Source organism: Anticarsia gemmatalis, chromosome 13 (assembly GCF_050436995.1).
Source record: "Anticarsia gemmatalis isolate Benzon Research Colony breed Stoneville strain chromosome 13, ilAntGemm2 primary, whole genome shotgun sequence".
Taxonomy (NCBI): Eukaryota; Metazoa; Arthropoda; class Insecta; order Lepidoptera; family Erebidae; genus Anticarsia; species Anticarsia gemmatalis.
The window spans coordinates 3,491,819-3,518,914 of NC_134757.1; the positions used below are offsets into that span (position 1 = coordinate 3,491,819).

Genomic DNA, 27,096 nt, shown 5'->3' on the forward strand with positions numbered 1-27,096 from the left:
ATGGGAGGTACCAACTTACGGCACTAGTTGAATATTATAAATGTTATACTTTTGTGTTAAATATAGTATTATATATATATTTACCTGTTAAACCTGAATGTATAGGTAGAGGTGTATGAAGCAAATAGTGTTTTTATATCATTATCTGGGGGCACGGAAGTGCCCCCGCAAGTCGAGCAAAAAAAAAGCGGCACGGCCGTAACATCCTTTTCTCGAAGCAATTCGGGCTATTTTTGACACCCCTATAATTTCGTTGTGGATAAAACAAGAAGCCTGGATTTTCAGCAACTAATCAGTCATTGTATAAACACGGTATATTGAAAATTTCAGTCAATTTGAACCAGTAGTTAAAGAATGGCAACTTGTTAAAATTTTGAATTTTGTCACTCACTGATTCACTGACTCACTGACTCACTGACTCACCGATCATCAAAAGTCTAAGGTACTTCTAGCAGAGTTAGAAGCTTAAAATTTAGAATACAAATAGGGTTTAGTGTTTTAATCATGGGAAAAATTTAATATTTTCTAATTTCGGTCCAATTTTCTAAATACACCAACTGCAACAATAACTTTGTAATCCCATATAAATGTATAAGATTACAAGGTTACATTTGCAGTTAATGAATTATTATTACTGTAGAAAATAAAATAAATAGGTGTAAATAGGTACCTACTATATGAGGCATAACGGGAGGGGGTATAGGGTGGGTAAGGGTGTTTAGCCCATGAAACTGAATAACATTCCCATAGGAAAATATGTTGAATTATGAAAAAAAACGTCTTTCCATACAAATTGGACTTATGTTCGCTCTACAAAAAGAAGTGAGATGCCATCAAAAACATTCTGTAAAAACCTCAAGTCTCGCCGTAAAAAGTTGTGAGATCTAAATAATACCAAGTCGATTAATCTATTTAGTCTCTACTTAAAGGACCTTCTGTCTTAAGTTATTACGTATGTTATTATCATGCCAATTTAAAAAAAAAATACCTTTAAAACAAATAGATCGACTTGGTCATCGCAAGAAAACACAAATTCGCCATTAACATTTCAGGAGCATTAACTTCTCGTGCTGTGTAGTGTGATACATACTAATAATCAAATCATGCGATGGCCAGGTCGGTCTATTTGTTTTAAAGGTATTTTTTTTTAAATTGGCATGATAATAACATACGTAATAACTTAAGACAGAAGGTCCTTTAAGTAGAGACTAAATAGATTAATCGACTTGGTATTATTTAGATCTCACAACTTTTTACGGCGAGACTTGAGGTTTTTACAGAATGTTTTTGATGGCATAAATACTGTTTTTCATCGATGTTCATAATTATAATATGAAGTCTCTTGACCTTTTAATTGTATTGTTTACCTCGAAAAGTAATTATTTTAGTTCTAATGCTATATCTACATAAGTTGTATGAGCAGAAAGTAGTTTTAACATCGGTGCAGTAGACAAGCAGTTTTACCATCATAATAAAAAATAAGCTTTATTTAAGCTTATTTTTTCTGATTGTATTGATAAAACTGTAAAAGAATTATTCAAATATATTATAATAAAAAGATATAAAGTTACGGGACTTTGAATTTGCAAGAATAGGAGAGAATAGGCACCGATCGGTTGTATTTCATCAAATAACATTTAATTTTGATTCCCAATGTTTGTTGCAACCATTTACAACATACTTAACTTAATTAACCAACAATTGTGATCAGTTTCCTTATTCTCCCCTAATTACGATTTACTCAATGCATCAGCGTGTTAATTCCTTTCTTATCGGCTGCAAAAAGGAGGACGTACTATGAGGATGTACTGGTATAGTTTTTTTTAGCAGTTTTGTGTGGAGTATAAAGAGAGCTAATCAAATAAAGTTTCCGGAAATATCTTCATTTCGGTTAATTTCAAAAAACTGCATGATTTTATTGTGCATTGATTATCTAAAGTTGAGTTTTTGAAAGCTCACAGACATATACATGCTATAATAATATACACCTGTCTGAATGACGGGTGACGTACTATTTATATTATTGTGTATGTTATCAATACGGCACGAGTTGCCCTCGCTCGTTTCCCGTACCCACAGTTGAGAAGCTAAGCTATGCTAACAGGACGTAACAATGGTCTCCAGAATAATTTTCTACGCTATAGTATTAGTTATATGTTCAGTGCAATCTAGTGCAAAACAAAACGACACGGTTCCAAATAATGTTATCTGCCTCGGTCCGAAGAAATGCATATACAAATGCTGCCCTCATGGGCAATATGTCGCAAAAAAGAAAGTGTGTACACCAAAGAACGCACCTTTTGAGAACCATGCATATAACGTTTACGATGATGATTTGAATCTCAAAAATAAGTCGGTGTTGGACACATTCACTTTTATCCCCGGGAAATTTGCAAAAGATAAATTATTTCATGCTGACAGTGGAAATTTGAATTCAGTCGGATACCGCACGTATTTTATGGAGGTAAGTGGTCCATGTATTAAGAGTGTGCTCGCATTTAACTGTTATCCTCGAATGGCTATTTTGAGGAATAATGTATCTACCTGCAACGCTAATGAGCCACGTGATAACTAGTCATATAATTATATTAATTACTTTAATGTACATATTACGTAATTACCTTGTACGATACCATAATATAATAATGTTACACTAATAAATTTTCACATACACTTTGACTAAGTGCGGTTAGAACACGTATTTTTTGTAGCTTAATAAATTTAATTAGTGCATTTAAATGTACTTAGCCTCAATGACAATTAGTTTAATAATAAAATAAAAATGATAAACTTCAAAGTTTTCTTTTTTTTGACTACATTCGTGATTTTCGGTGTTACGCAACAATTAGATAGTAATTCTACTATTGTCGATTGTGCGGGTGATAAACCATGTATAAATAAATGTTGTCCTTTTGGCCAATATGTAAATGGGAAAAAATGTATACCTAGCAACGCAACGTTCGAATATCATGGATATGATGTATATGATACTGATTACCGTCTGTTAAACAAATCAGCCCTGAACATATTCACCATGGTACCTGGTTTGTTTATACGGTATAAAATGTTTAAAATATATTCTGTTCCTATGGATTATTCGGGTACAAACTTTTTTATTATGGAGGTAAGTTTCATATATTTTTAATCGACTTCAAAAACAGGAAAATGTTCTCAATTCGACTGTATTTTTTTTTAATTTTTAGTAAATCAGTTTGCTTAGTGGTTAATTAGTTCTTTGCAAACGTACACTTATTTTATTATACATGATTTTACTAGCTAACCCGGCAAACTTCGTACCAGAGGAGTTGCGGAGGCCGATTTTTATAAATCCGCGGAGGTGCTTGTCGATGCGGAGTTTTATTTGAAACATCCGCGGATTGCCTATGTCTGAATTGATGAGGCTGTTCCGTGTTTGCGGATGTGGCTGCGAATATTCGCAAAACGCCTTGTCATTACTTGCTTGTACTCGCCTATAAAAATCCGCATCTGCAAATGATCCGCATTTATTATGGCGGATGCAGATGCTATTTAATATACGCTCAATTGATGTAGATGTTACGCGTTTTTAGATGTGGATGTGAATATCCGCAACACCCCTGCTTCGCACTACCTCAGAATCAATCAATAAAAATCTAAACAATAATAAAAACAAAGGGAAAAAAGGGACTGACCGACTGACATATCAGAGCGCTATACCTCAATCCCTAGATTTTATAAATATAGATTGTCAAATTATAATGCAATGAATGATTATATACAAGTCGGCCAAGTGCGTAGTATTTGTTGTTAAAGCGGCAACGGAGACGCATAATATTTTTGAATATTTTGGCTTCCTAGCTATTACAGTTTATGAGATACAGCCCGGTGACGGTATACAGCTGAGGCTTAGTAATAAGGTTCCGTTTTTAACTTTTAGGCTCGCAACCCTAAAAATTAGTTTACTTAAGCAAACTAAGCCGACGATTATAAGTTTTATTTTTGCTTTTAAAAACCCGTGACTATGCCACTGCTGCGCAAAGGTCCCCAAACAAGGGGAAGATTAGACCTTGAGTCCACCACGCTGGACAAGAGCTGGTTAGGGCCATACTCTAAAGAAATATGTTAACCTCTTTCGCAACGCTAGGTTTCTTGAGAAGTTTTTATTCACTGAAAGAGTAGGTATTAATTATATTATTTCTATAGAAGTATATTAAGAAAGACAGTAAAATACAAGACATTTTTACAAAACTAGGGCAAAGCGCGGTTCAGTTTGCGTTATTTTCCCTAAGTAATCACCTTCAGTCCATGGGAATGAGTGAGACAGGAATATTAAATGTAAAGAGTTTCCTTGACTTGTTTGTTGGTTACATGTATTTGTTCACCTACTGTAAATAAAACAGAAATAAATTATTCAATAATAATTAAATTTACGACTTCATACAGTTAGGGCGCAGTCTCATGAATTTAACGCATTAATGTCCCACTGCTGGGCAAAGATCTCTTCCCGTAGTGAGAGAGAGGTTAGGCCTTGACTCCTCCACGCTGGCCAATTGCTGGTTTGGGTCTTAGAAGTTACATAGCAATACGTTTTGCAAGCCCGTTACTTGATGACTTATGTAATCGATATCACAAGTTCACACCCAGAATAGTATCCCTGTATGCGTATCACGTATCTCAGTTGACAACTAGTGTACGTCAAATTGATCATATGATATCATATTGATGATCACTAATGTACTAATACATTGCTACTTGGCTTATCGTGTTAATCACTATAATCTAAGAGAGAAAACAAAACACAGCATAGTGGCTTTCAAATAGTTGTCAGCTGAGATACGTGATAACCCTCCAGGTCCAGTAAAAATGTAAGTCTTGAGACTTTGGCATCTGAAATGTGCTACAAAAATAGTTTCTACGGCTCCCGCTAAGACACCATTTCTCGATAGCTAGCCGGTTGTCGGTAGTCGATAGTGGTAGAGAATCGAGCTGCTAATTTCATACAAATGCCATCTGGAAACATTCTGAATTAAGATAGAAAATGATCTACAAGCAGACAGATTAAGTCGAAAATATAATTATTATTTAATATTTTGTTTTTTTACTCTAGCACAAATAACAATGACTGTTACATAGCAATCTATACTATACTAATATTATAAAGCTGAAGAGTTTGTTTGTTTGAACGCGCTAATCTCAGGAACCGATGGTCCTATTTGAAAAATTATTTCAGTGTTAGATAGCCCATTTATCGAGGAAGGCTATAGGCTATATATCAACACGCTACGACCAACAGGAGCAGAGTACCAGTAAAAATGTTTCAAAAACGGGGAAAATATCTCTTATGTGACGCAAGCGAAGTTGCGCGGGTCAGCTAGTTAAACATAAAAATATTAATCCTTAGTTTAAATCTCTTGATTTGACAGCCTCCCAACTCACGTCAATGTTTAACAAGTATCATAGTCAAAACCGCTATGACACCTACAAGTCCAAAAATAAATATTATTAGAACTATGAATCGTTTTGACCGCACGGTCACGTAGTTAGTAAACACGCCCTACTAGGTTATCACCTTACTGCTTGAAACGTGAGGAAAAACCGCTAACATTATGTCAAATTTTGACTAAACTAATTCAGTATTAGGCTCGAAACGAGTAAACAAGGAAAAAACACCTTTCAGTTTGTGTTAGCTATTAATAAAGTAAGAATTGTTCCAACCTGAAACTGGCTAGCTAGTAGGCTTAAGGCTTAGCCGCTAAGTTACTATGGGAGGAGACTTCAGGAGACCCTTGTATTGTGGCTACTGATGTTACTATAAAGCATATCCAAATGAAAATAAAAAAATATCACAGTATTCGTTTGTCCAACATGGGAATTGAGACCAAACCCAAAAAAGATATACGAAAAGTCCAGTAGTCGCAGTAACCCCCAAAGGATTGGACACTGGGATACACCAAATATACTAAACAGATTTTCCTGAAATTTTGTACACATAGTTCATAACCTAGATTCACACAGAGGATACTTTTTTATCTATTCACGCGAACAAGACCGCGGTCAGACGCGAGTACATCATAAAAATATTTTCAAACAATAAATAAATAAATGCATTTAGCTCTCATGCATTCAACTTCGTTATTCATATTCCTCTTTCAACGTTGTTTTATGGACTTGAGCTTTGAAATTAATTAAATTAACTTTAAAAAAATAAAGTACCGTGTACCGAATTGATAACATAAATGATTAGTACTGTAATGGCCTATCAACGAGCTCTAGTTTACAATAATTAAAGGGCAATCATATGATTATTTCTATGTCACCAGTATTTAGGGGTAATTTAACGGCCAATAAACAGTACTCCATTTAATTCCAAATGAAGTTTTATTTAAAGACATATCCTACTAACATTATAAATGCGAAACTTTGTGAGTATGTACGAGTAAGTATGTATAGATGTTTGTTAATCTTTCACGTAATTACTACTACTGTAATCGATTCGATTACGATGAAATTTGGTATGTAGGTAGCTGAAGACCCAGAATAACACATAGGCTACTTTTTATCCCGAAGTTCCCGAGAGATCGGGATTTACACGGGAAGGGTTTCCACGCGAACAAAGTCGTGGGTGGCCTCTAGTACTTAAATATTTTTTATTTAAAATTCTTCTTTTCTTTTCAGTCGGGAATATTAATCGTCGAAATGCCAAACGCATACTACCGCTACGTTAAAGTCAATAATGAGAGTTTCTGCGTTGACTTTCGAATTGACAAGAAAAACAACGTCATGCCTGTTCCGAAGGTCTGGGCTGTGATGACGGATGAGCAGAACCAACCAAGTGACATCTACATGACAAGTGGTGAGTATTGCTCAAAATTACAAGATTGAAAATTGTATACTGTCAACCTCGGTAACTTTGAATCATTTGGGTAACATTGAACGTGGGAATTTGAACTAGTTTTGATTATTTTTTCATACGAAACCAACACAATTGATAATATTTGATACCCAAATTTACCTTACTCGAACAATTTAGTAGATAGCCTTAGCATGCCCGATTTTTCTTAATGTTTGATTCTGAATATTTCCGAAATAAAGTACTTAGCCTCTCTCTGTATCAAAAAAAGCACAATCAGTTGCATAAGCCTGCGAGTCAATGATGTTCTAAATTTAGTACACTTCCACAGGCCGAAAACCTTTACATACAATTAACGCTCTACTAAGGCCTTGGACTTAAATAAACACTGACTTTATGATTTCTCATCGCAAATCATGTTTTGATTTACTACTTTGAACCAAAAACTTTAGTTTCAATAAGTATCTAGCATTTAGAGCGGTTCATTGCTTAGTTAACAACAGCCGCGCGGATTGATCTCTGAGGTTAAGCCACGCTTTCCGAGGTTGATTTGCGGATGGGTGACTATCTTATATATCGAATTCCTCCGTGATTCGGAAGGCACGTTAAACTGTGGGTCCCGGCTGTCATTTTCGAAGATCTTTGACAGTCGTTAACAGCAGTCAGAAGCTTGAAAGTCTGACAACCAGTCTTACCGAAGGGTATCGTGTTATCCCAGGTAACTGGGTTGTGGAGGTCAGATAGGCAGTCGCTCCATGTAAAACACTGGTATTCAGGTGCATCCGGTGAGACTGGAAGCCGAGCCCGACATAGCTTGAAAGAAAGGCTAAGCTGATATATATACGTATCTAGCATTTATTTCTATACTACGACTACTGAGGGTCTATTAAAGCCGGCATAATACTTATAATGATGAGCAATCGGCTGATTGCATTGAGATCACCTATTTAAACCACTTAAAATATAAGTACACCGTGTTTATTTATTTGTATCTATCTCAAGTTACTCATTCGCAACTCGTAATTAATTTATTGGAAATTAACCGTTTTCTAATAAAATAACAACTTTAACCGGAAAATTGTTAGAATTAATATGAATCATTAAGATGTTTATAAGGAATACTGACGTTCATATGAATTTATGGAATTATTTTATTTGAGGTATAAAGCATATTAAGGAGCGTTACTACTTGGTACTTCATAAAGATGTTAAATCATCGTTGCATCGTTAGCTGGTCTCTACCTACCCCTATGGAAAGAAGGCGTGATTTTATGTGTGTATGTACAAAGCATATAACAAGCAATGTTCAAAGATCTCTCACTGAACGTATCGGTTCTACGTCCCACCGGACTATGACAGTGAGAGAAAAGGGTACACTCTCCGCATTACGCACACACTAAGAAACTATAAGCAAAGTCCTGCACAGTTGGTTTCATTGAGGCTAGGAAAATATTAGGCTTGCTACACACCTAGTCGGTTCAGCAACATTTATCGAACAACAAAACCGACTCTGCTCATTTGTTAGGCTTTTGCCGATCAGGTTAATCTATGCATATTCTGTTTTCGCCCGGCTAGGAGGATTTATGCCGAGTTGAATATGCCTGTCTATTACCTTATATCAGCCTAGCCTTTCTTTCAAATATGTTGGAGACGGCTTCCAGTCTCACCAGATGTAGCTGGATACCAGTATTTTACATGGAGCGACTGCCTATTACCTACCTAGGTTGCCTAGGTTTTAACACCTTACCCTTCGGTACGACTGGTTGTCAGACTTTTAAACTTCAAAACCCGGAAAAAACTTTAAAAATCGGAACTCGATATGTATGAGATGGTCATCCGTTCACAAAACAACCAGCAAGCGTAGCTTAACCTCAGAGATCAATACACGCGGCTTTTGTTATCTAAGCCACGAACTCCTTTTTATATTGATTCTTATTACCTTATCTTTGATATAAATACTAATTAATGTTATGTTTCACAGCTACATTAGTATCATGCGTGTTCATGCTACTGGTCCTGGTGGTCTACTACTTACTCCCAGAGCTTCAGAACTTATGCGGTATGATCCTGATGGCTTACGTCGCCAGCTTACTGATGGCTTTCCTACTACTATCTACCATACAAATGAGTGTGTATACTGAAGAAACCTGTTTGGGATTAAGTAAGTAGTTTTGTATCTGTTTTTTTGCTGATAAATTAAGATATTTGCTAAATTGTTTGAAGATATGGAATATGATCGTAGTTACATCAGACGATAAGAAATTTCTTGGGTCGCGAAATCGTCTATACTTCTGTACCTACTTAAAACAACAATTTAAGAATGACCCAAAAATTGTTCTATTTAGTCACTGGACCCACGACCTGGAAACACAACCCAATTATTGTCCCAATAAGATGGGCACGTATCTCAGTTATTACTGAAAAAAATGTTAACATTTTTCTTTTTATTTCTTCATTGAGCGTAAAAAAGATTAAGATTAAAAGTCTTATGTACTAGAGTCCATCATTTAATGTGTTATTGTTTTTTGTTCCAGCATTCTGCATTTACTACTTTTTCCTCGCCAGTTTCTGTTGGATGAACATCATGTCTTACGATATTTGGTGGACATTCAGGTACGTAGCAAAACTACCTATCAAATATAATCTAAGTAGATAATTATTATAACTGCTCTATTAATTTACCACTGCAGGGCACTATAGTTCGATTCTCTACTGTTTGTACTATCAAGTATCGAAAGTTTGACATATAAAATGTACTGCAAAAATAGTTGCTATGGCGCCCGTTAAAGGTGCTGATGAGTCCATTAATTTCTAAATATATAAATCGGTCGATGCCTAACCAATTGTTAATAGTTAATAGTGATAAAGAATCAAACTTTGCGTCTATCGTAATGAGATAAGAGTTGAACGTTGAATCCGTCACACTGGCCAAGAGGGGTTTGGGGACTTTACATTTCTAAGTACTCTCAGCCATGCAATGTTTTGTCCCGATGTTTTCCTTCCCGTTAAAGCACGTGATTTAGAAACGCTTTACTGCAAGCATCGTTCTTGCATTGCCTGGGTTTAAAATCTTCGTGAACGCCACGTCTACAGCCACCAAAGTCTTCACATGTGTGGGAAGCCTAATTTTAAATATAAAAACATATGAAAATGAGCTCTGTGAATGAAAATTTTTGATACTGTAGCTACCAAAAACAAATGTTAAATAAAGAGGAAATGTGGGACTCCAAATGAGTTGTGGAAACACACGACACAGAACCGTGAGTCTAGATTAGGGTTTCTCATCGAGAAGTCTCGATCCGGGAATTCCCGGGAAATTTGGTCTAAGTCGAGACGGGAAAAAATTGGTCGAGTACCCGGGAAGTCGAGAAATATTTAAAAAGCCATGAAATTAGTAGTTTCGAGCTGATTCCTGGTTTTATTATTACTAAAATTATATTTTTGTCAACAACAAAGATATAAAGTATTTTAATAAAACATTTTGACTGTTATACCGAGTAGATCTGTATAATCTACTACCCAAAAACCCCAAGTAGTATACCTCAAACTCAAAAAAAATTGTACTACGTCTTTTGATACTTCATTCTACCCCGTATCGTATTTAAGTACTTAAATTTAAATTGTAAATTTTAAAAGTGAATGTTTGATGATTTGCCAATTTAAATTTCCTTTTAATATTTTATACTATTTTCTAAACTCCTAAAAAAATTTAACTCTGTGATCATAAGTGAGTGTGATTGTTTTATCTTTAACTTGTGTACGTCATGAAATGCACTCCCTGTCCAAATTCCATGTGTACCTAACTGGTATAGTTTAGGCTGTGCGATGATTTTATCAGTCATTCAATCAGTCAGTCAATACAAGTAATTTTATACGAGTATGTAGATAGACAATAAATATTATAATTTTTGAGCTGTTTGACTAAGACTCATTACCATTCACCAATTGTGGTTTGCGAAAATGTGATTTAATTAATTTCGTAATCTTTTCAATATGTTATTAATAGGTTTTACCGAATTCTCGACTTCCCGGGAATTCCCGGGAAATAGGGCTCGCGAAGTCTCGGTATCCGGGAACAAAAAACAGTCGAGAATTGAGAAACCCTAGTCTAGATGTAAACCCATATTTTGGGAAACCAAAGATCGTCCTCCAAACGTTTTTTTCTTTTATTTCACGCGCAGAATCTCGATTATATCTCACTCGATTACTATCGACTACCGACAACCATCTGGCTATCGAAAATTTTGTATGACTATCGGTTCAGCGCCTCTGGCGGGCGTCGTAGAAACTATTTTGGCAGTACATTCTAAATGTCAAATATTCGATACTCGACAGTACAAATTATACGGAATTGCTACTACTGTACAAGTATTTAAGGGTGTAAGTATACTATTAAACATAAACAATGATATCCACAGAGGTTATGCGAAAGCCCGGCCAATCCATCGTCGCGGTGAGCGCTTCAAGTTTATGATGTATGCTCTATACGCGTGGGGCCTCCCGCTAGCCATGACGATAGCGTTCGGTATCCTCGACACAATCGACATGAAAGAATATCCTTGGTTCGTCACACCCAGTCTCATGAAGACCGGCTGCTTCCTTGAAGGTGAGCCTTTATTTTACTACATATATATAATATTTTTATACTGAACTACTTATCATATGGACATACATTCGTGCATAATTATGACACCACAAACTAGTTAAAATAAATAAATAAATGTTAATGTTATTTTATGTGTGGTTTCTAAGTGTAGTGTAATAGTTAAAAATAATAATATTAGGAGATAAATCATTTAGAATAGCTGAATAAAAGCATTAGAATGTATTTTTTATCCAGACACGCCTTTTGAGAAGCTGGATAAATACCCAAACACTATTACGAATTAAGCCATCTGAATTTCCATGAGACCTTAATGACACTTTACATCTTTACCCTCAATGATCGCTGAAAAGACTTATTTATACCATTCGGTTATAAATCTCTATCTAAAAGAATTTGTAATAAAACAGTGTATAAAGTAATCTGCCTGAAATTTAAGCTACGGACAATCCAATTAAAAATACTAAATTAAATATAAATCCGTCCAGTCGTTTAGAAGATAGAGTATAAATAAAACTGTTTGACAATTTATGTGACAAACATACGTATAGAAAAAATTCAAGGTGAATATTCAAAACACAGGTGGTGTGAAGCTGTTATACCTGTACATGCCCATGCTGATCATGATCATATTTAACTGGATACTGTTCCTGATGACTGCTTTCAATCTGTGGCGATTGAACCGAAGCACTGCTGTTCTGGACACCGCGGCTGCGGGCACGCCAGCTGCGCATCGCTCCCAAAGACACAGGTAAACCTGAACATAAGGACTTTACACTGTACATTTTCACGAGTTTTCCTGGAAGGAAACTAAAAATTGCTACGCAGAAAATCCCGAAATTATTTGGTTTTACCTGCGGGTTTATTAAGTATCTCAGTTGACAACTAGTGTACGTCAAATTGATAGTCAATTTGCGATACATTGCTTCTTTGACGTAACGTGTACATTAGGGTGTCCCAAAATAATCAAAGTGATTTTTTTTCGACGCATACCCGCAATTATTATTCGTTTTGTAGTAATATAACTCTAAAATAAATATCACGTACTTCGGATAACAGCAACCCGTGCCGACTTGTATCGAAACATGTTACTACGTGAACTCCTAAGCGCGTAAGGACTTGCAAATATCAGTGCGTGTTGTTTCTTGTTTTAATATCATTTATTGCATTGTTTTCAAATAATCAACATGTCAGTCAAATTGCGCAGTTCTAAAAAGAGTGAAATATATTTAATTGGTTACGTAAAACATCAAATAACTGGTTCAAAACTTCCCTCTAATGGGCAAGTTCTAGCAGTTTTGTTTTACAATATCCGCGAAGTAAATTTAAAGGTAAATGAGAGTGCAAATCTAACGATACGCGAGTGCATTATTTTTTGGGAAAAGGCACGAATACCTACTAAATCATTGCCAAACTGTATAAAAAAACTTGTAAACTTATATCAAGTTTGGAGAGACTTGCAAAAAAATGCTAAGAAAACTCAAGATGTGCTTAAACGGCGTCGCGAAGAGTTTGTTGCTAATTTGAACAATCTTTTTGATATTGCTCACGCTGATGCGTTGACTATGATAAAAATAGATGAAGACAAAATCTTCCTGCAGCACCAGAGAGAGCCTGGTCGGCCGGGCCATCTAACTGGAGTCGACAAAAAGTTAACGAAGAAAGAGGACAGGGCGCGCCTTAGATCTATTGAGGAAGAGAATCGCCGTGCTAAATATTTTGCTGCGTCGACTTCGTCGGCGATTATTGAACCTTTACCGATTAATTCGTCTTCAGATTCTAGCGACTGCGAGACCTTGCAAGAAAGTTCCAATAGCCCGCCCATTGAAAACGTGCAACCTGTAATTTGTAAGTCAGTGCGGAAGAATTTTATTACCCCGAAGTTAGTAGCAGCATTGGACCGATGTCAATTGAGTATGAGAGATTCTGTGTTTATTTTAGAAGCTACTATTGAGGCGCTGGGACATAATGTCGACGATTTTCCAATTAGCAAATCCTCCATCCAAAGAATCAGAACGGAAAAACGAAAAGAGCGTGCGAAAGCTATAAAAATCGATTTTCAAGACAAGGTTCCAGATGTTGTGACTGTTCATTGGGATGGCAAACTATTACCAGCTTTGGATACTCGAAAATCAAAAGAAGAACGTCTTCCGATTGTTATTTCTTATGAAGATAAGGAGCAGCTTATATCTGTGCCACGTTTAGAGAGTTCTACTGGAAGTGAGCAAGCCCAGGCTGTTTGGAATGCTATAGTAGACTGGAACCTCGAAGAAAGAGTACAAATACTTTGCTGTGACACCACGGCTTCTAACACTGGTCGTCTCAACGGGGCTTGTGTGATTTTGCAGCAAAAGATCAACAGAGAAGTGCTTATTTTTGCTTGCCGCCATCACATCTATGAATTGGTACTCAAAGCAGCGTTCGAAGTGAAAATTAGCCAGGTGACAACAAGCCCAGATATTCCCCTATTCAAAAAATTTCGAGACAACTGGAAAAATGTCGATAGTACTAAAATCGAAAATTATCGAGAAAAAATTGTTTCTTGCCTGACATTAAGCGAAATCCAGAATCTGATTTCGTTTTACCGTTCTGAATTGACAAAAACAATTGTCAGAGACGACTATCGTGAGTTGATAGAGCTCTCAGTTTTGTTTTTAGGCGGAGATGAAGAAAAAAAGTTTAAAATCCGACCCCCAGGTGCTATGCACCAAGCTCGATGGATGGCTAGAGCTATCTATTCTTTAAAAATAGTGTTACTTAGCTCTCAATTTAAAATTAATAGTAAAGATAAGAATGCTCTATTGGACGTCTGCCTGTTCATCGTTTCATCCTATGTCAAGCCATGGATGCAGTGTATTTCGGCAGTCAAAGCACCCTACCAAGATTTGTCATTTTTGAAAGCCATGAGAGCTTACGAAAATATTGATAAAAATATATCAAAAGCAGTATTGAAGAAGTTTACTCAGCATTTATGGTATTTGACCGAGGAAGTATCTATGTTATCACTTTTTGACGACGAGGTGAGCCAAGAAAGTAAGGAAAACATTATATCAAACTTATCTAAAGATAGTATCTCGTCTCAAGAAAAACGCTATATACCATCAAAAGAAGATTTAAGCGGACTATTGTACGAGAAAAACATAGAAGATTTTATATCGTCTTCAAGTAAGTCTTTGTTCTCTCGTCTGAAAATTGATGATAGTTTTCTCGAAGAAAGTCCTGCTTCGTGGTCTAATAATTCTTCGTATCTTGAAGCAAAAGTGAAACTATCAACACTGAAAGCAGTGAATGACACTGCTGAAAGGGCAGTTAAGTTGATGCAAGACTTTCACGGGCTAATCACGGTTGAAGAGGAACAAAAGCAATTTTTGTTACGTTGTGTACAAGAACATCGTAAAATTTACCCTGATTGCAAAAAGAAAACTTTAAAAAGAAAGTATATAGAAGATCCTTGATGTATATTAATATCATTAAATACTATTTCTTTTAAATATTATTAGTTGTTTTCTTTCCAAAACCTAAATTAAGACTAAGTAACATAATTTTTCCATACAAATTTTTAATTTATAACTTTGAAGTCAAGTCGGCACGTGATAACATTAAGTTATCACTATAATATTTTTTATTTAGGCTTTTGAGGTCAAACAGAATAAAATAAAAGGGTATGCGTATAAGATTTCAAAAAAAAAATTTTTTCCCTTATAGCTTGGGACACCCTAGTGTACATCACTATAATCTACGGAAGAAATCAATGTAAAGCATTGTCACTTTTAAATATTGGTCTCACTGTTTGTTGTTCTTTCACGGCTGGAACAGAACCTGGAAAAATTAACCTTGTTTTAAAGTAGGATATGCAGAAAAAAATATTTATTTCCTGTTATTAAAAATATGAAACGTACTCCAGGAATAGCTAGTGTTAACTTTGTTTTTTTTCCTTCACAGATTCCTGGTGTATCTCAAACTGTCCATTGTGATGGGACTGAACTGGGTATTCGAAATAGTCAGCTTCCTCTACCCTGGGTTTAAAATATGGTGCATTTCAGATGTTTACAACATTCTTATTGGTTTGATGATATTCCTCATTTTCGTATGCAAGAAGAAGATCTATAGGAAACTTTACAAACGGTAAGTTTAAATAAATCTTGGATTTTTTTTCCGTCCGGAGTAAACCGATGGTGACTGATACATTCAAGTCTTCTATCTTAGTATCTTAGTACTAGTACTTAAATACTATATGAAATGGGTTGATCTGTTTGTACCTCGATATACTACGTATCAAACTTAACAAGAATACTTGACTTAAAAGCAGAAAATCCTTAAAGCAGTTACTGAAAATATCTCTCCATAAAATATCGAAAATACCTACTATTTGAAAAAAAATTGAAATCAAGAAAAGAACTAAGTAACTCGTGACATTTAGTTTGATAGGTTATGACTGTTACCATTGTAAGCAGTTGACCTAAAAGTTCAAGCTAATCAAAATAATCCTAATAATTGCAGCAATTTTCTAAGTGAATTATATTATTTCTTGTTATCCAACAGGTACGTGCTGAACACCGGTAGGCGATTCTACCCCGGTTCATCGAAGAGCTACTCCTCAAACAGTAACTCAGATTCTGCCGAGACCACCACGCTTCAAATATCCCCCAACCCGAAAGGGGCCATCGCTTTATCGGCTTCTGCAAACAACTTATAATATGTGTAGAACGACATTCATTCGAAGAATAACAAATAGAAATATTTGTCTAAAAATATTGAGACAAACACTCATAATAGCCATGAAAACATAAAATTGCGATGAAATTGAAAAAGTTCAAATCGTACTTTTTGAAGCGTAACTACCGTAAAGTGAGTTAAATGAGTCCTAATTATAAAGTCACTTTATTGCACCTTCTCAGGAGCATCAAGGATTGTGCAGACGACTGTTCAGACAATGAACGCAAAACGGGCATCTCCACACGCAATAATATGATTGTATTAAGTCAGCTTTAAATCTGAGTTCGAGTGCAAGGAGTTCTGCCATCGTCTTTCGGAGTTCAAGCCAACCTGTTTAAACTTTCTTAATAATATATTATAAATGCGAAAGTTTGTGAGTATGTCTGGATGTTTGTTACTCTTTCACGCGAATACTACTGAACCGATTACCGTTAAATTTGGTATGTAGGTAGCTGAAGACCCAGTACAACACTAAGGCTACTATTTATCCCGGAGTCCCCGAGCAATCGAGATTTACACGGGAAAGGTTTTCACGCGGACGAAGTTGCAGGCGGCCTCTAGTATATCTATAATAACGAACGAGGCAGAACTGGCGCCCTCTACCGATATCAACTAGAAGCGCGATTGTATATTCTTAACCGATATTGAGTAACAAGCGTTAGACTATAAATATTATCTGAAAAAAAACCTTAAAAATTTCGTGATGGCTATCCAGTGTTACATCGTTTCCCGCAAAATTTTAATGAAATAATAGTTTCAGGCCATTAGCGCATACTACGATTTTGGGAGGTTTCTGGTATTCTCGATGCCAATACCTTGATGCTATTATCTGCTTCCATGGTTAGGTAAGGATGTGAGGAACGGAACTATACTTTTATAGCCTAGTTAAATACGATATAATTTAAAAGATTTTCTTTATGTCTACCGAGATACTATAATGTGATGAATGTTATAACAAAAATATGGACCAAAAGTGTTTCAAGGTTATGTTTAAGTTAATGTAGAGCCAGTTTCACAGTTTATGTTCAATTGTCAGATAGCATATCTGCCAAATGAAGTGACAACACATGTATAAAAACAACTATCAAATTTAACAATATATTATATTTGAGATATTTAGATGAGACTTTGTCAACAATATTATATAATTCCGTAATTTTAAATACATGATATCTGTACACTCAAATTCTAGTTTCAAACTTTAAATAATATTAATATTACTTACTAGCTATTTACGTATTAATGTTTACTGGTAGGTTTTAATTCTAAGATAAAAAACTCCTTTGAACTCGATTGTGAATAATTAGATATTATTTTACAAAATAACTTTTCATTGGTATAATATGAGAAATGCTTGTAGACTTGCTTTATTTCGTATTTTTTTATGTCAAAAAGTTTTTGTGTAAACTCCAATCAAGTGTGTGTGTGTGTATGTCTTGTAAAGCGATTAGTTGCATCCAGTGTAATTGAATATACATACAATATGTTTTCGAAACACAATTTTCCCACGACCATTCTCAATGGTTGTAATAGTTTATGATGTCCAGGATAAGCGAAAGGGATAAAAAACATTAGGACGGCTGACCTTACTGCCATATTGGATTCATAGCATGAAAGAGAGAGAGAGAGAGAGAAGATACCTTAAGATAAAAGTATTATTTTGATTTTAAGTCATTTGAGTGGAAGTAAGCTTTGAGACCAAACTGTATTGAACATAATTCTAAATAATTATTTTGTTTTTAGTCTCTAGTGTTTACGAGTCGGCTTATCAAAGCTATTTTAGTTGTATATAGGCAATTACGTTATTTGTGGTCATTTTATCGTTCAATTAAAGGCATTTGCCTCCTATAATTGAAGGGTTTGCTTAGTCATGGCGAATAATAATAAGAATATAGTGTACCAGCATGTGAGTTACATCACTCTAGGCTTGCTACATATATTCGGTTCGGCATTAATTGGCATAGCTGGGTAGCAAACTGAATATGTGTGTTCGGGAAAAATGCCGCTTGACATTACCGCGCCTGAATGTTTAAACCGAAATGTGACGATCAGACCCGTAGTAACTACCCAATCGGCACAAGCCAAAAAAGTGCAGTAATTGCTTCGAGTCGGTTTTGTTGTTCATTAAATATTGCCGAACCGAATGTGCCGCACCGAGTATGTGTGTGGCAAGCCAGAGTTTCAATATCGAAATAATAATTTTACTAAGCTTTAAATACTTATTTTTATTTCTGTAAATGTCTTTTTACAATATATAGGGCTTAAATAAGATGTATTGTTTATATAACTTTCACTAGTACCTAGTACCTACCTATAATACATTAGAACCAAATATTCTTTAGTCATTCCTCTTATCTGGTATTTATTAACCTTTGGAATCCCTACAAGCTCTGATCAGTACGAAAACAATGTATTTTATATTATGTCTAAGCCCCCTTACGCACTTAAGGCTTGTACACAAAACTGCGATGCGAGATCGCATCATAAAAATCTACGAGCTTGGACAACGCATCGCAAGAACTTACGAATTGATTCGCACGTGCATTCTCCTCATCCTGGGATCACTGTGGGAGACGCCTTGCCGCACGAAATCGTCGCGTCGCATCGCAGTTTTGTGTACAAGCCCTTATGGCGATAAACCGCGAGAGCGCAAAGCCGCGCGGTTACATTTAATGAGCAACCGCATGACAATCAATAGGTGCCTTTACATACACGCTCTATCGCGCGTGAAAGAGCGTGCGTGTAAAGGGGTATTCCAGTGAGAAAGGAAAGAGCGCTTGCCGCGTTCATCTGTCAAGCCCGCGAAGGATATCGCGAGCGAAGAGCGCGCCGTCTTTCCCGTGCGTAATCTTGTACGCTCCTAAAAACGCGCGATAGAGCGTGTGTGTAAAGGCGGCCATTAGCGGTAAAGTGACGGTTTACAGGCGGTTGCATATGAAACTGTAACCGCGCAGCTAACCACTAGTGCGTAGGAGAGCTAATAAGTTGGTGTTTCAATGGTTAACAAGTACCTACAATCCTTGTCACTTATAAAACTACTTTCTATACAATAAATGTCATTTTCTTAATTCCGTTCTTCTTTCATTTGTGCATCCAAACTAGATTCAAAGCAACTGGTGACGGAAAAGTCAAATCGTTGTATATCTTGATTGTAAGGCTGCATTTCCAAACAAGATGTGCGAAGCAGAGGTGCTCGTAGTAAATTCACACAAAAAGTGCCGCTGTTTTCTTAAGCAATCTTATTTTCATCTCTCCTCGCATCCTACTTCGCTTCCCCGCACATTCCTTACAGAAAAGCAGCACAGAACTAGCAAATGTCAAAAAAAAATCCACGCAGATGTTTGTCAGTGTCAGACGCGGTTTAGGCATTGGTCGGTTCGGGAGTATTGTAAGTCTGATTATGATGTATTCACATCTTTCTTCTTACTACAGGTTCGGGAAAGATGACAAATAAGTCTCCCATTTTCTTTCATATGGGGCAAACACACGTTAAAGGTCGGTGATACCTACACCATGATTTCATTCAGTTAAATGGAAACCGCGCCTGTCGTTTGTAACTATTGAAACAGCACGGTTTTAATAGAACTGCTCACTACTGTACTGTAATATTATTATGTACAATCGCTTAAGCTAATATAAAGCACCCGACAGGCAACCGCGTTTGTTACATGCTAAGCCATTTCTATCTTAGTGTCGATTCTAGTAAGAGTTGCGCCTTCGTCAGAGGATCTTCGACGAGACCTGCGACTTTTTGCACTAATAGTACTACTCTGCGTGTTCCTCTTAGAAAACCGTGACGATTCCAGCCTGGTCACTAGATTTTTCCCGATGTTGAACCTAAAAAGATAGATTATTTTATATTGTACATCAATGTGACTATTATTAGTATAGTCTAAGCATACGCCTTTCACGCAAATGATCGAGGGCTCGAACCCAAAACACACATCATTAAAAAAAATCTTGTATTGTAAAAATCGTAGTATAAATAATAATCGCTTTTATAGGGTTTCGTAGAGCAACGAATGCGCGAATATTTTTTAAATATTCCAAAAAAATAATTGATAACTGTTCAAAATAATTAAAAACTAAAGTATTGTGTTATAAACATTATTACACGTATAGTATGAAAAGATAATTTAAGATTATGTGCTGCTAGTCTTCCTAATAAATAAAATAAAATATAGGTTTCAGTATTCTAGCGATTTTTAGAGCGAATTTGATGAAAAACATTTTAATCTACTGAGTCACCTTTTGCACAGCTGAATTATGATAGACTTTTTGCAGACTAAGATATAAAAGATGGCCACTCCGATGAACATGTTGAAGAAGTTAACGAAGACATAAGGTACTATCGTCATATCGGGGACTATCTCCAGCAACCAAGACACGCCCATCAATACTGATAACTTGATGTAGATGACAAATCTGAAAGTATTTATAACAATGATTAATGTTTTTAAACGTCGTTTCGTACACATAATAGATAAACTAACGGGTCTTAAATGGCATAATATGATGTAGGCATAAGATGTCTAGATTAGACATGCTCGATTTATCTAGATTATAATAATTCATTATTCTGAGTGATTCTAAAATCAAGTAGCAAACAGTAGCATCGAACAGGCCACCGTCAGCAACATAAACTTGAGGTGCACTGAAGCTCTAAATTCTAAATTTTTTATTCCTCCTATTCCTAATTTTTTATAGAAGGCCCTCTACGACTACGATATTCGACTTAGGTTTTCACTTTAATTGAAACCAAGCAAATGTGTATGAGTTTCGTAACGGAGCCGAAAGTTTCGTATAACAATTTGATCAGCGCCTTCAGCCAGCGGCTCTGTAAGAACTATTTTGGCAGTACATTTTAAATGTCGATCTCTCGATTCTCGACAGCACCGACTGTAGAGAATCGCGCTACTGTAGCTCGATTATCTACCACTAATGACAGCCGGTTAGCTATCGAGAGATTTTGGATAAAAATCTGAACAGCGCCTTTAACGGGCGTCGTCGGAGTTATTTAGGCAGTACATTTCAAATGTCAAACTTTTGTTACTCGACAGTACGGACTATAGAGAATCGAGCTACGACGCAAAGCGTGTTTAAAGAAAATCACTACTTAGAGTTAACTTAAAAATTTACCTGTTTTCACTACTTTTAGTGTTTCTCGAATCTGATGTGTTCGAAACTGCTCGTTTAACCAACCATATATTGTAAGCCGTCATTAAAAACAATATAAAATTGATTCCAGTTAAAACAGCAATCGGTATCTGGACATACAAAAGTATCGGCTTCGCTGAAAAAATAAAAAATATACTTTATTTCTATATTTTCAATTCAAAATAAAAATGGCGTTTATTTCATAAACTTCATACGAAGTACTTATATGGAATAGTCATAATAATATATTATATTTTTTTACCGTTTCAGAAAAGCTGTTTGCTCATGAGAAGAAAAGGCATTAAGCTCAAGGCTTATACTTGCTACAATTAATTTTCTATATTATTTTGCAGTATCTACACAATTATATAAATTATAATTTATGCTGTATAGGTACTCATATATAAAGTAATTGACCACATAACAATACTATTCTTATTACACAATTAGTATAATTATGTATATTTTTACTCGATCACGATTTAAGATCAATATGTGCATGCAAAACACACAAAGTGTAGCGCAATTCTTTACCACTATCGAGTATCGATAACCGGCTAGCTATATAATAATTTTGTATGAAAATCTGATCAGCGCCTCTAGCGGGTGCCATAGGGACAAGTTTTGAAGTACATTTTAAATGTCAAACTCTCGTGACTGCACAGAATCGCGCTACTGAAGGCGCCAATCGTGGCTTATTACTCGATTATCGAACACGTCAAATACAAAATCTATCTGCTAATACAGCAATCATTTATAGATACCGTGATACTGTTACTGTAGGAAAATTTGAGGTTAATTTAGTTATAGAAATAAGTAACTAAACAACTCGGATATAAAGCTAGCGATGAGTTCAGTTTTCCGCTTCTTGGTACTAAATATCGCTATGAATAAAATTGTACCATTTCTAATAGCGTAATTGATCTCAAAACTTGCATATCTTTCCATTTTAAAGTAACTTGTGTATTTAAATTTAAAAGAACACCGTTTTACCGGTATTCAATAGCCGGGTCCTGACTGAGTGAGCAGCCTCGCGAGGCTATAACTAGGTCTCTCTTCTTTCAGATCGAAATGAGCGTGACGGAGATATTGCCTCGCGAGGCTGCTCAGGACCCGGCCAATTACTTACCTCCCGCAAAACACGATTTGAACGGAGGTTTATGATAAATGTCCACAGATGTTGCATATAAATCTATTGAGAGTGCTGCGAAGGTTATCAGTAAGGAAGTCCCAAAAGAAGAGAGGCAGTACCACAGAAATTTGATCAGCTCTCCTTGACGATGAATGGCGCGATTTTTGCGAGAGCCTCTGTGAAAAAACATGTCAATTGAATTATATAAACTGTCGCTTTATTTATTTTTTATAGGCATTTATCACTTTTAATCTTTTGCATTGCATGTTTGCATGCTTGCTAAATCAGCGGTCGTCGTAACTATCACAATGAAGTATATTATTATAATTGGGTAGTTGACTGAAAAATTATTAAACTTGTATTCGTAAAAGGTTCGTCTAAAATGACCAGGCTTCGTAATTTTGCTAGTATTGTAATTACTGCAGACTAAAACATTTTATTAGGCACTCATTTGATATCAACGATAATACGAAACTGTGACGACACTATTTCATATTCCTATTTTAAAATGTATTTTTGACCCTGTGAATCAACACAGAGATATTCTTTCAGTAATTATGCGAATTTACTTTTATTCGGTTCATTTTTAATGTCATAAGGTAAGCTGTTTATAAACATATGATTTAATATATAGATAACAAGATAAACACGTACCTGATAGTCCACCATAGATCAAAGGACATAATATTTGACCAGAAGAAACTAGATAAAAGAAAGAAGTAGAGTATTGCACCTACAAAAAAACTTGTGTAAGTAAATAGGTACTAATATATTTTACTTTGCCTCTGTGGCGAGGTCGTTAGTGTGTGCTACTGCCATATAAGAGGTCTCGGGTTCGAATCCTGGGTCGGGCCAAAAAGTCTTTCTAAGATTTTCTTAGAAATTGCCCGGAGTTAGGAAGTTGAGGTCGTAGACCTCCGTGCTTCGGAGAGCACGTAAAGTAGTCGGTCCTGACCTCTCACTGGACGTGTCGGTTATCCGGGTTATGAGAGTAAGGGAATAGAGAGTGTACCTGTGTATTGTGCACACACTTGGACATTATAAACAAAGTCCTGCATTGTTGGCCAGTTTCAATGAGACTGACCGCTGTAGCCGGATACCGGCTAGGACAAACATTATATATTTTATGCTTTCAGCATTATTAACATGATGATGACCCCACTTTATGTGGAATAAGGTCAAGACAAAGAAGAATCTTGAAAAGAACACTTACTGATTATTCTGCATTCCTTATCCCCAATGTTTCGAAATATAATCAATTGTACCGCCTTCGTGACAAAGGTGACTATGAGACTGAATAGATACGCCATTAGGATCTTGCCTACGATGTTCTGTAAATTTGGCAACAGGCTGTATACCAATAACACCAACAACATACAGAACGAAGAGATCAACATTCCTGAAAATTGAAAATACATATTTTTTTATATTAACGATTAGAAACTCTCGCGACTTGTAATCGGATCAGCACCTCTAACGGGCGTCGTAGGAACTATTTTGGCAGTAGCCCTTTAAATGTCAAACTCTCGATACTCGATAACTCCAAGTGTAGAGAATCGCGTTAAGGGTATTTCGTGAAAAGACACAAACATACATACATATCTATCCTTTCTAACTTTCGTAGAATATCAATCCTGATATTATACGAAAGTACGATTATTGTGCTCACCTGAGGCTTTAAATGCATGTTTCTTGTGACCATCAGGATCCTCATCGGTCAGGATCCAGTAGCCCATTGTAGCAAATAGTTTGCCCTTAGTTTCATTGTTCGCCTTTGGTTTTTGCTGCATTACATATTCCACACAATATTCCAATTTTTCAACGTTGTCGCACATATCATTCGGAGATGACGATACCAGTGACCCATCCTAAAAATATACAACATAATATTAAATAAGTTTGGCGTAGAAGCTCATGGCTTAGTCAACAACAGTCGTGGGATCGATCTCTGACGTTAAGCTACGCTTATCGAGGTTTTTTTATGGATGGGTGACCATGTTATACATATTGAGGTCCTCCACGTATCGAAAAGCACGTTAAATTGTAGGTCCCCGGTGTCTGAGCGTTTAGCGGTAGTTCATCTATTCAAACTAGCGGTAGTTTCTATGACTTTAAACGCTCTGGAACCGGCGGTAAGCCAGGTAATATGCGCGTAATATATATGTACTCAAGCGTGTTCCAATGCTATTTTCATAGCAAACGACATATTTATCAAGGAGGATAATAATCATACTTACATCACTTCTATTTCAAGTGTGTTTATTAACTGTTCAATAATGACTGTTGAACTAAGTACTGTAGCCTGACAACCAAGTAAAGGGCCTTCACATGCACGATATATCTAGATTATAAGGGAGCGTCCATAAATTATGTAAGGTGTTTAAGGGGATGAGGAGTACATTGGAGAGTACCGGCAAAAATCACGCAATTTTTTTTGTGACTTGCTGACCCGCGCAACTTCGCTTGCGTCACATAAGAGAATGGGTCAACATTTTCCTCGTTTTTGTAACATTTTTTGTTGTTACTCTTCTCCTATTGGTCGTAACGATGATATATAGCCTATAACCTTCCTCGATAAATGATCTATCTAACACTGAAAGAATTTTTCAAATCGGGCCCGTAGTTTCCGAGATTAGCGCGTTCAAACAAACAAACAAACAAACTCTTCAGCTTTATAATATTAGTATAGATTAAATAAGTTGAGTTTTAATTGAAAAATACAGGAAATTTAAAGAAACATCTCACGAAATTTATGGTCGCCAACTTAAAATTCTGTGTATTTACAAAAATAAAGTAACTCTATCAAACAGGCTACCGTCAGCTGCATAAGCCTGCGGGTCGCTGATTGTCGTATTAAGAATTTTGTATACTTTACCAGTTGCGAACGTTGCCTAGAAGGCTTTCTCCAAGTTGTTGGGCTATTAATGCTTATTATTTAACTATAGTCGCAGGTTCGAACCCGAGGCAACACACCAATGACTATTCCAAGTTATGTGTGTATTAGAAATAATTATCGCTTGTTCCAACGGTGAAGGAAAACATCGTGATGCAACTTTGCATGCCTGAGAATTCTGAAGAACAGTTCTTGAAGGTATGCAAAATCCCCAACCCGCATTTGGCCAGGGTGATGGACTCAAAACCTAAGCCCTCCCTGAATACGGGAGGAGACCCTTGCCCAGCAGTGGGACATAAATGGATTAAATTTATTATTTCCTAGCTGACCCCCGCAACTTTGCTTGCGTCACATAAGAGAGAATGGGTCATAATTTTCCCCGTAACATTTTTTGCTCGTACTCTGCTCCCATTAGTCGTAGCGTGATGATATTTAGCCTATAGCCTTTTTCGCTTTCTAACACTGAAAGAATTTTTCAAATCGGATCAGTAGTTCCTTAGATTAGCGCGTTCAAACAAACAAACAAACAAACTCTTCAGCTTTATAATATTAGTATAGATAATACTACTACGTAGTTGCATTATTAGCTGAGTAGGTAGTTCGCTTAAGTAGCAATCCAACAACTCTAGAGAGAGACTTATATTAAGGTTCACGTACGTCAACAATATTCGGAATTTACGACTTTAGTGACCCGAAAACTTAAGCAAATGACGGGTTAACACGAGGAAATACATAGAAATATTAATTAAATTAAAATATAGACACGTCGTGCACGCCAAGGCTCTCTATCAAATAGTCGGACTTTAGTTCTTTTTTATACTTAGCCATTTTTTAATAAATACATGTAATTGAATTTTAGAAAAAAATATCATTATTTATATTAATTTATCCTATCAATATATATCTTACAATTACATACTTGAATAGATAGAAAAACAGAAGAACAATATGAGAGATGCGACTCAAAACTCGGCATAAAAAATAAACAAAAAACAAAAAACACCTGAAAAAGAACAAAACAAGACTGTGTATTTGTGTGCATTCCATTATGGCTACAAAAAAAGTCTTAGTTCGGCAATTTGTCAGAACAAAAGTCCTAAACGAAGACGCGCATATTTATGCATGTAAAATAAACAAAAAAATATATAGTTACCTCCATTATAACAGTTTCACAATCATTGAACAATCGCCACTTGGTCTTCGACCCATCGGACAGCATATTATTTCGCACAAAAACGAAATGAGACTCAAGATTGGTCGAATTTAATAGCCTTTTCGACTTTTCATCCCGTTTATAAACATTTACATAAGAATAATGAGTTAGTTTATTTATTATCGTGTTCTTGGGTTGCTTTTCGTAACAAGGTATTACTGGTCCTCCTTTAGGAAGCATTATTTGGTTAATCGGACAACATTTTGCTATACAATTTTTGTTCTTACAATAGGAGTTGAGGTCTATTTTATTTCCATGAATGTCAGTCCACGTTGAACCACTAAGATCGTAACTTATCACTTCATAAATTGAAAAGAGGAATAAATATATAATGTGGAATAACATTTCGGAGAGCTAGCAGAACGAAAGCCGCGCTTATAACAAATGAGGTAGGATAAATAGGTGATGTAAATGTATCCTCATTCCTCATGTTATATGGAAAATGCATGAGTTCATTATCCTATATTGATTACATAGAACCTATACCTACTTAGGTATTATTATAGGAAAGTTTAGATATTGAATTTCCTTCCGATTATGGTTTTCTTCAAGG

The 27,096-nt window shown here is 35.9% G+C and overlaps 2 protein-coding genes across 2 annotated transcripts; one reads left to right on the forward strand and one right to left on the reverse strand.

The window, feature by feature from the left end:
* Positions 1-2,065: 2,065 nt before the first annotated feature.
* On the forward strand, positions 2,066-19,219 carry LOC142977864 (G-protein coupled receptor Mth2-like). Its single transcript, XM_076121979.1, has 8 exons — positions 2,066-2,464; positions 6,655-6,832; positions 8,811-8,990; positions 9,364-9,442; positions 11,248-11,435; positions 12,015-12,183; positions 15,375-15,557; positions 15,975-19,219. The coding sequence occupies exons 1-8, from the start codon at positions 2,114-2,116 to the stop codon at positions 16,126-16,128; spliced, it is 1,482 nt and encodes a 493-aa protein (XP_075978094.1). The 5' UTR covers positions 2,066-2,113; the 3' UTR covers positions 16,129-19,219.
* Positions 19,220-19,359: 140 nt separating this feature from the next.
* LOC142977862 (G-protein coupled receptor Mth2-like) lies at positions 19,360-26,889 on the reverse strand. The gene is made up of 8 exons (XM_076121978.1): positions 26,484-26,889; positions 24,107-24,305; positions 23,651-23,836; positions 23,092-23,170; positions 22,435-22,613; positions 21,288-21,441; positions 20,397-20,573; positions 19,360-19,985 (listed from the first exon to the last, which is right to left on the reverse strand). The coding sequence occupies exons 1-8, from the start codon at positions 26,886-26,888 to the stop codon at positions 19,820-19,822; spliced, it is 1,545 nt and encodes a 514-aa protein (XP_075978093.1). The 5' UTR covers position 26,889; the 3' UTR covers positions 19,360-19,819.
* Between the last annotated feature and the right edge of the window lie 207 nt (positions 26,890-27,096).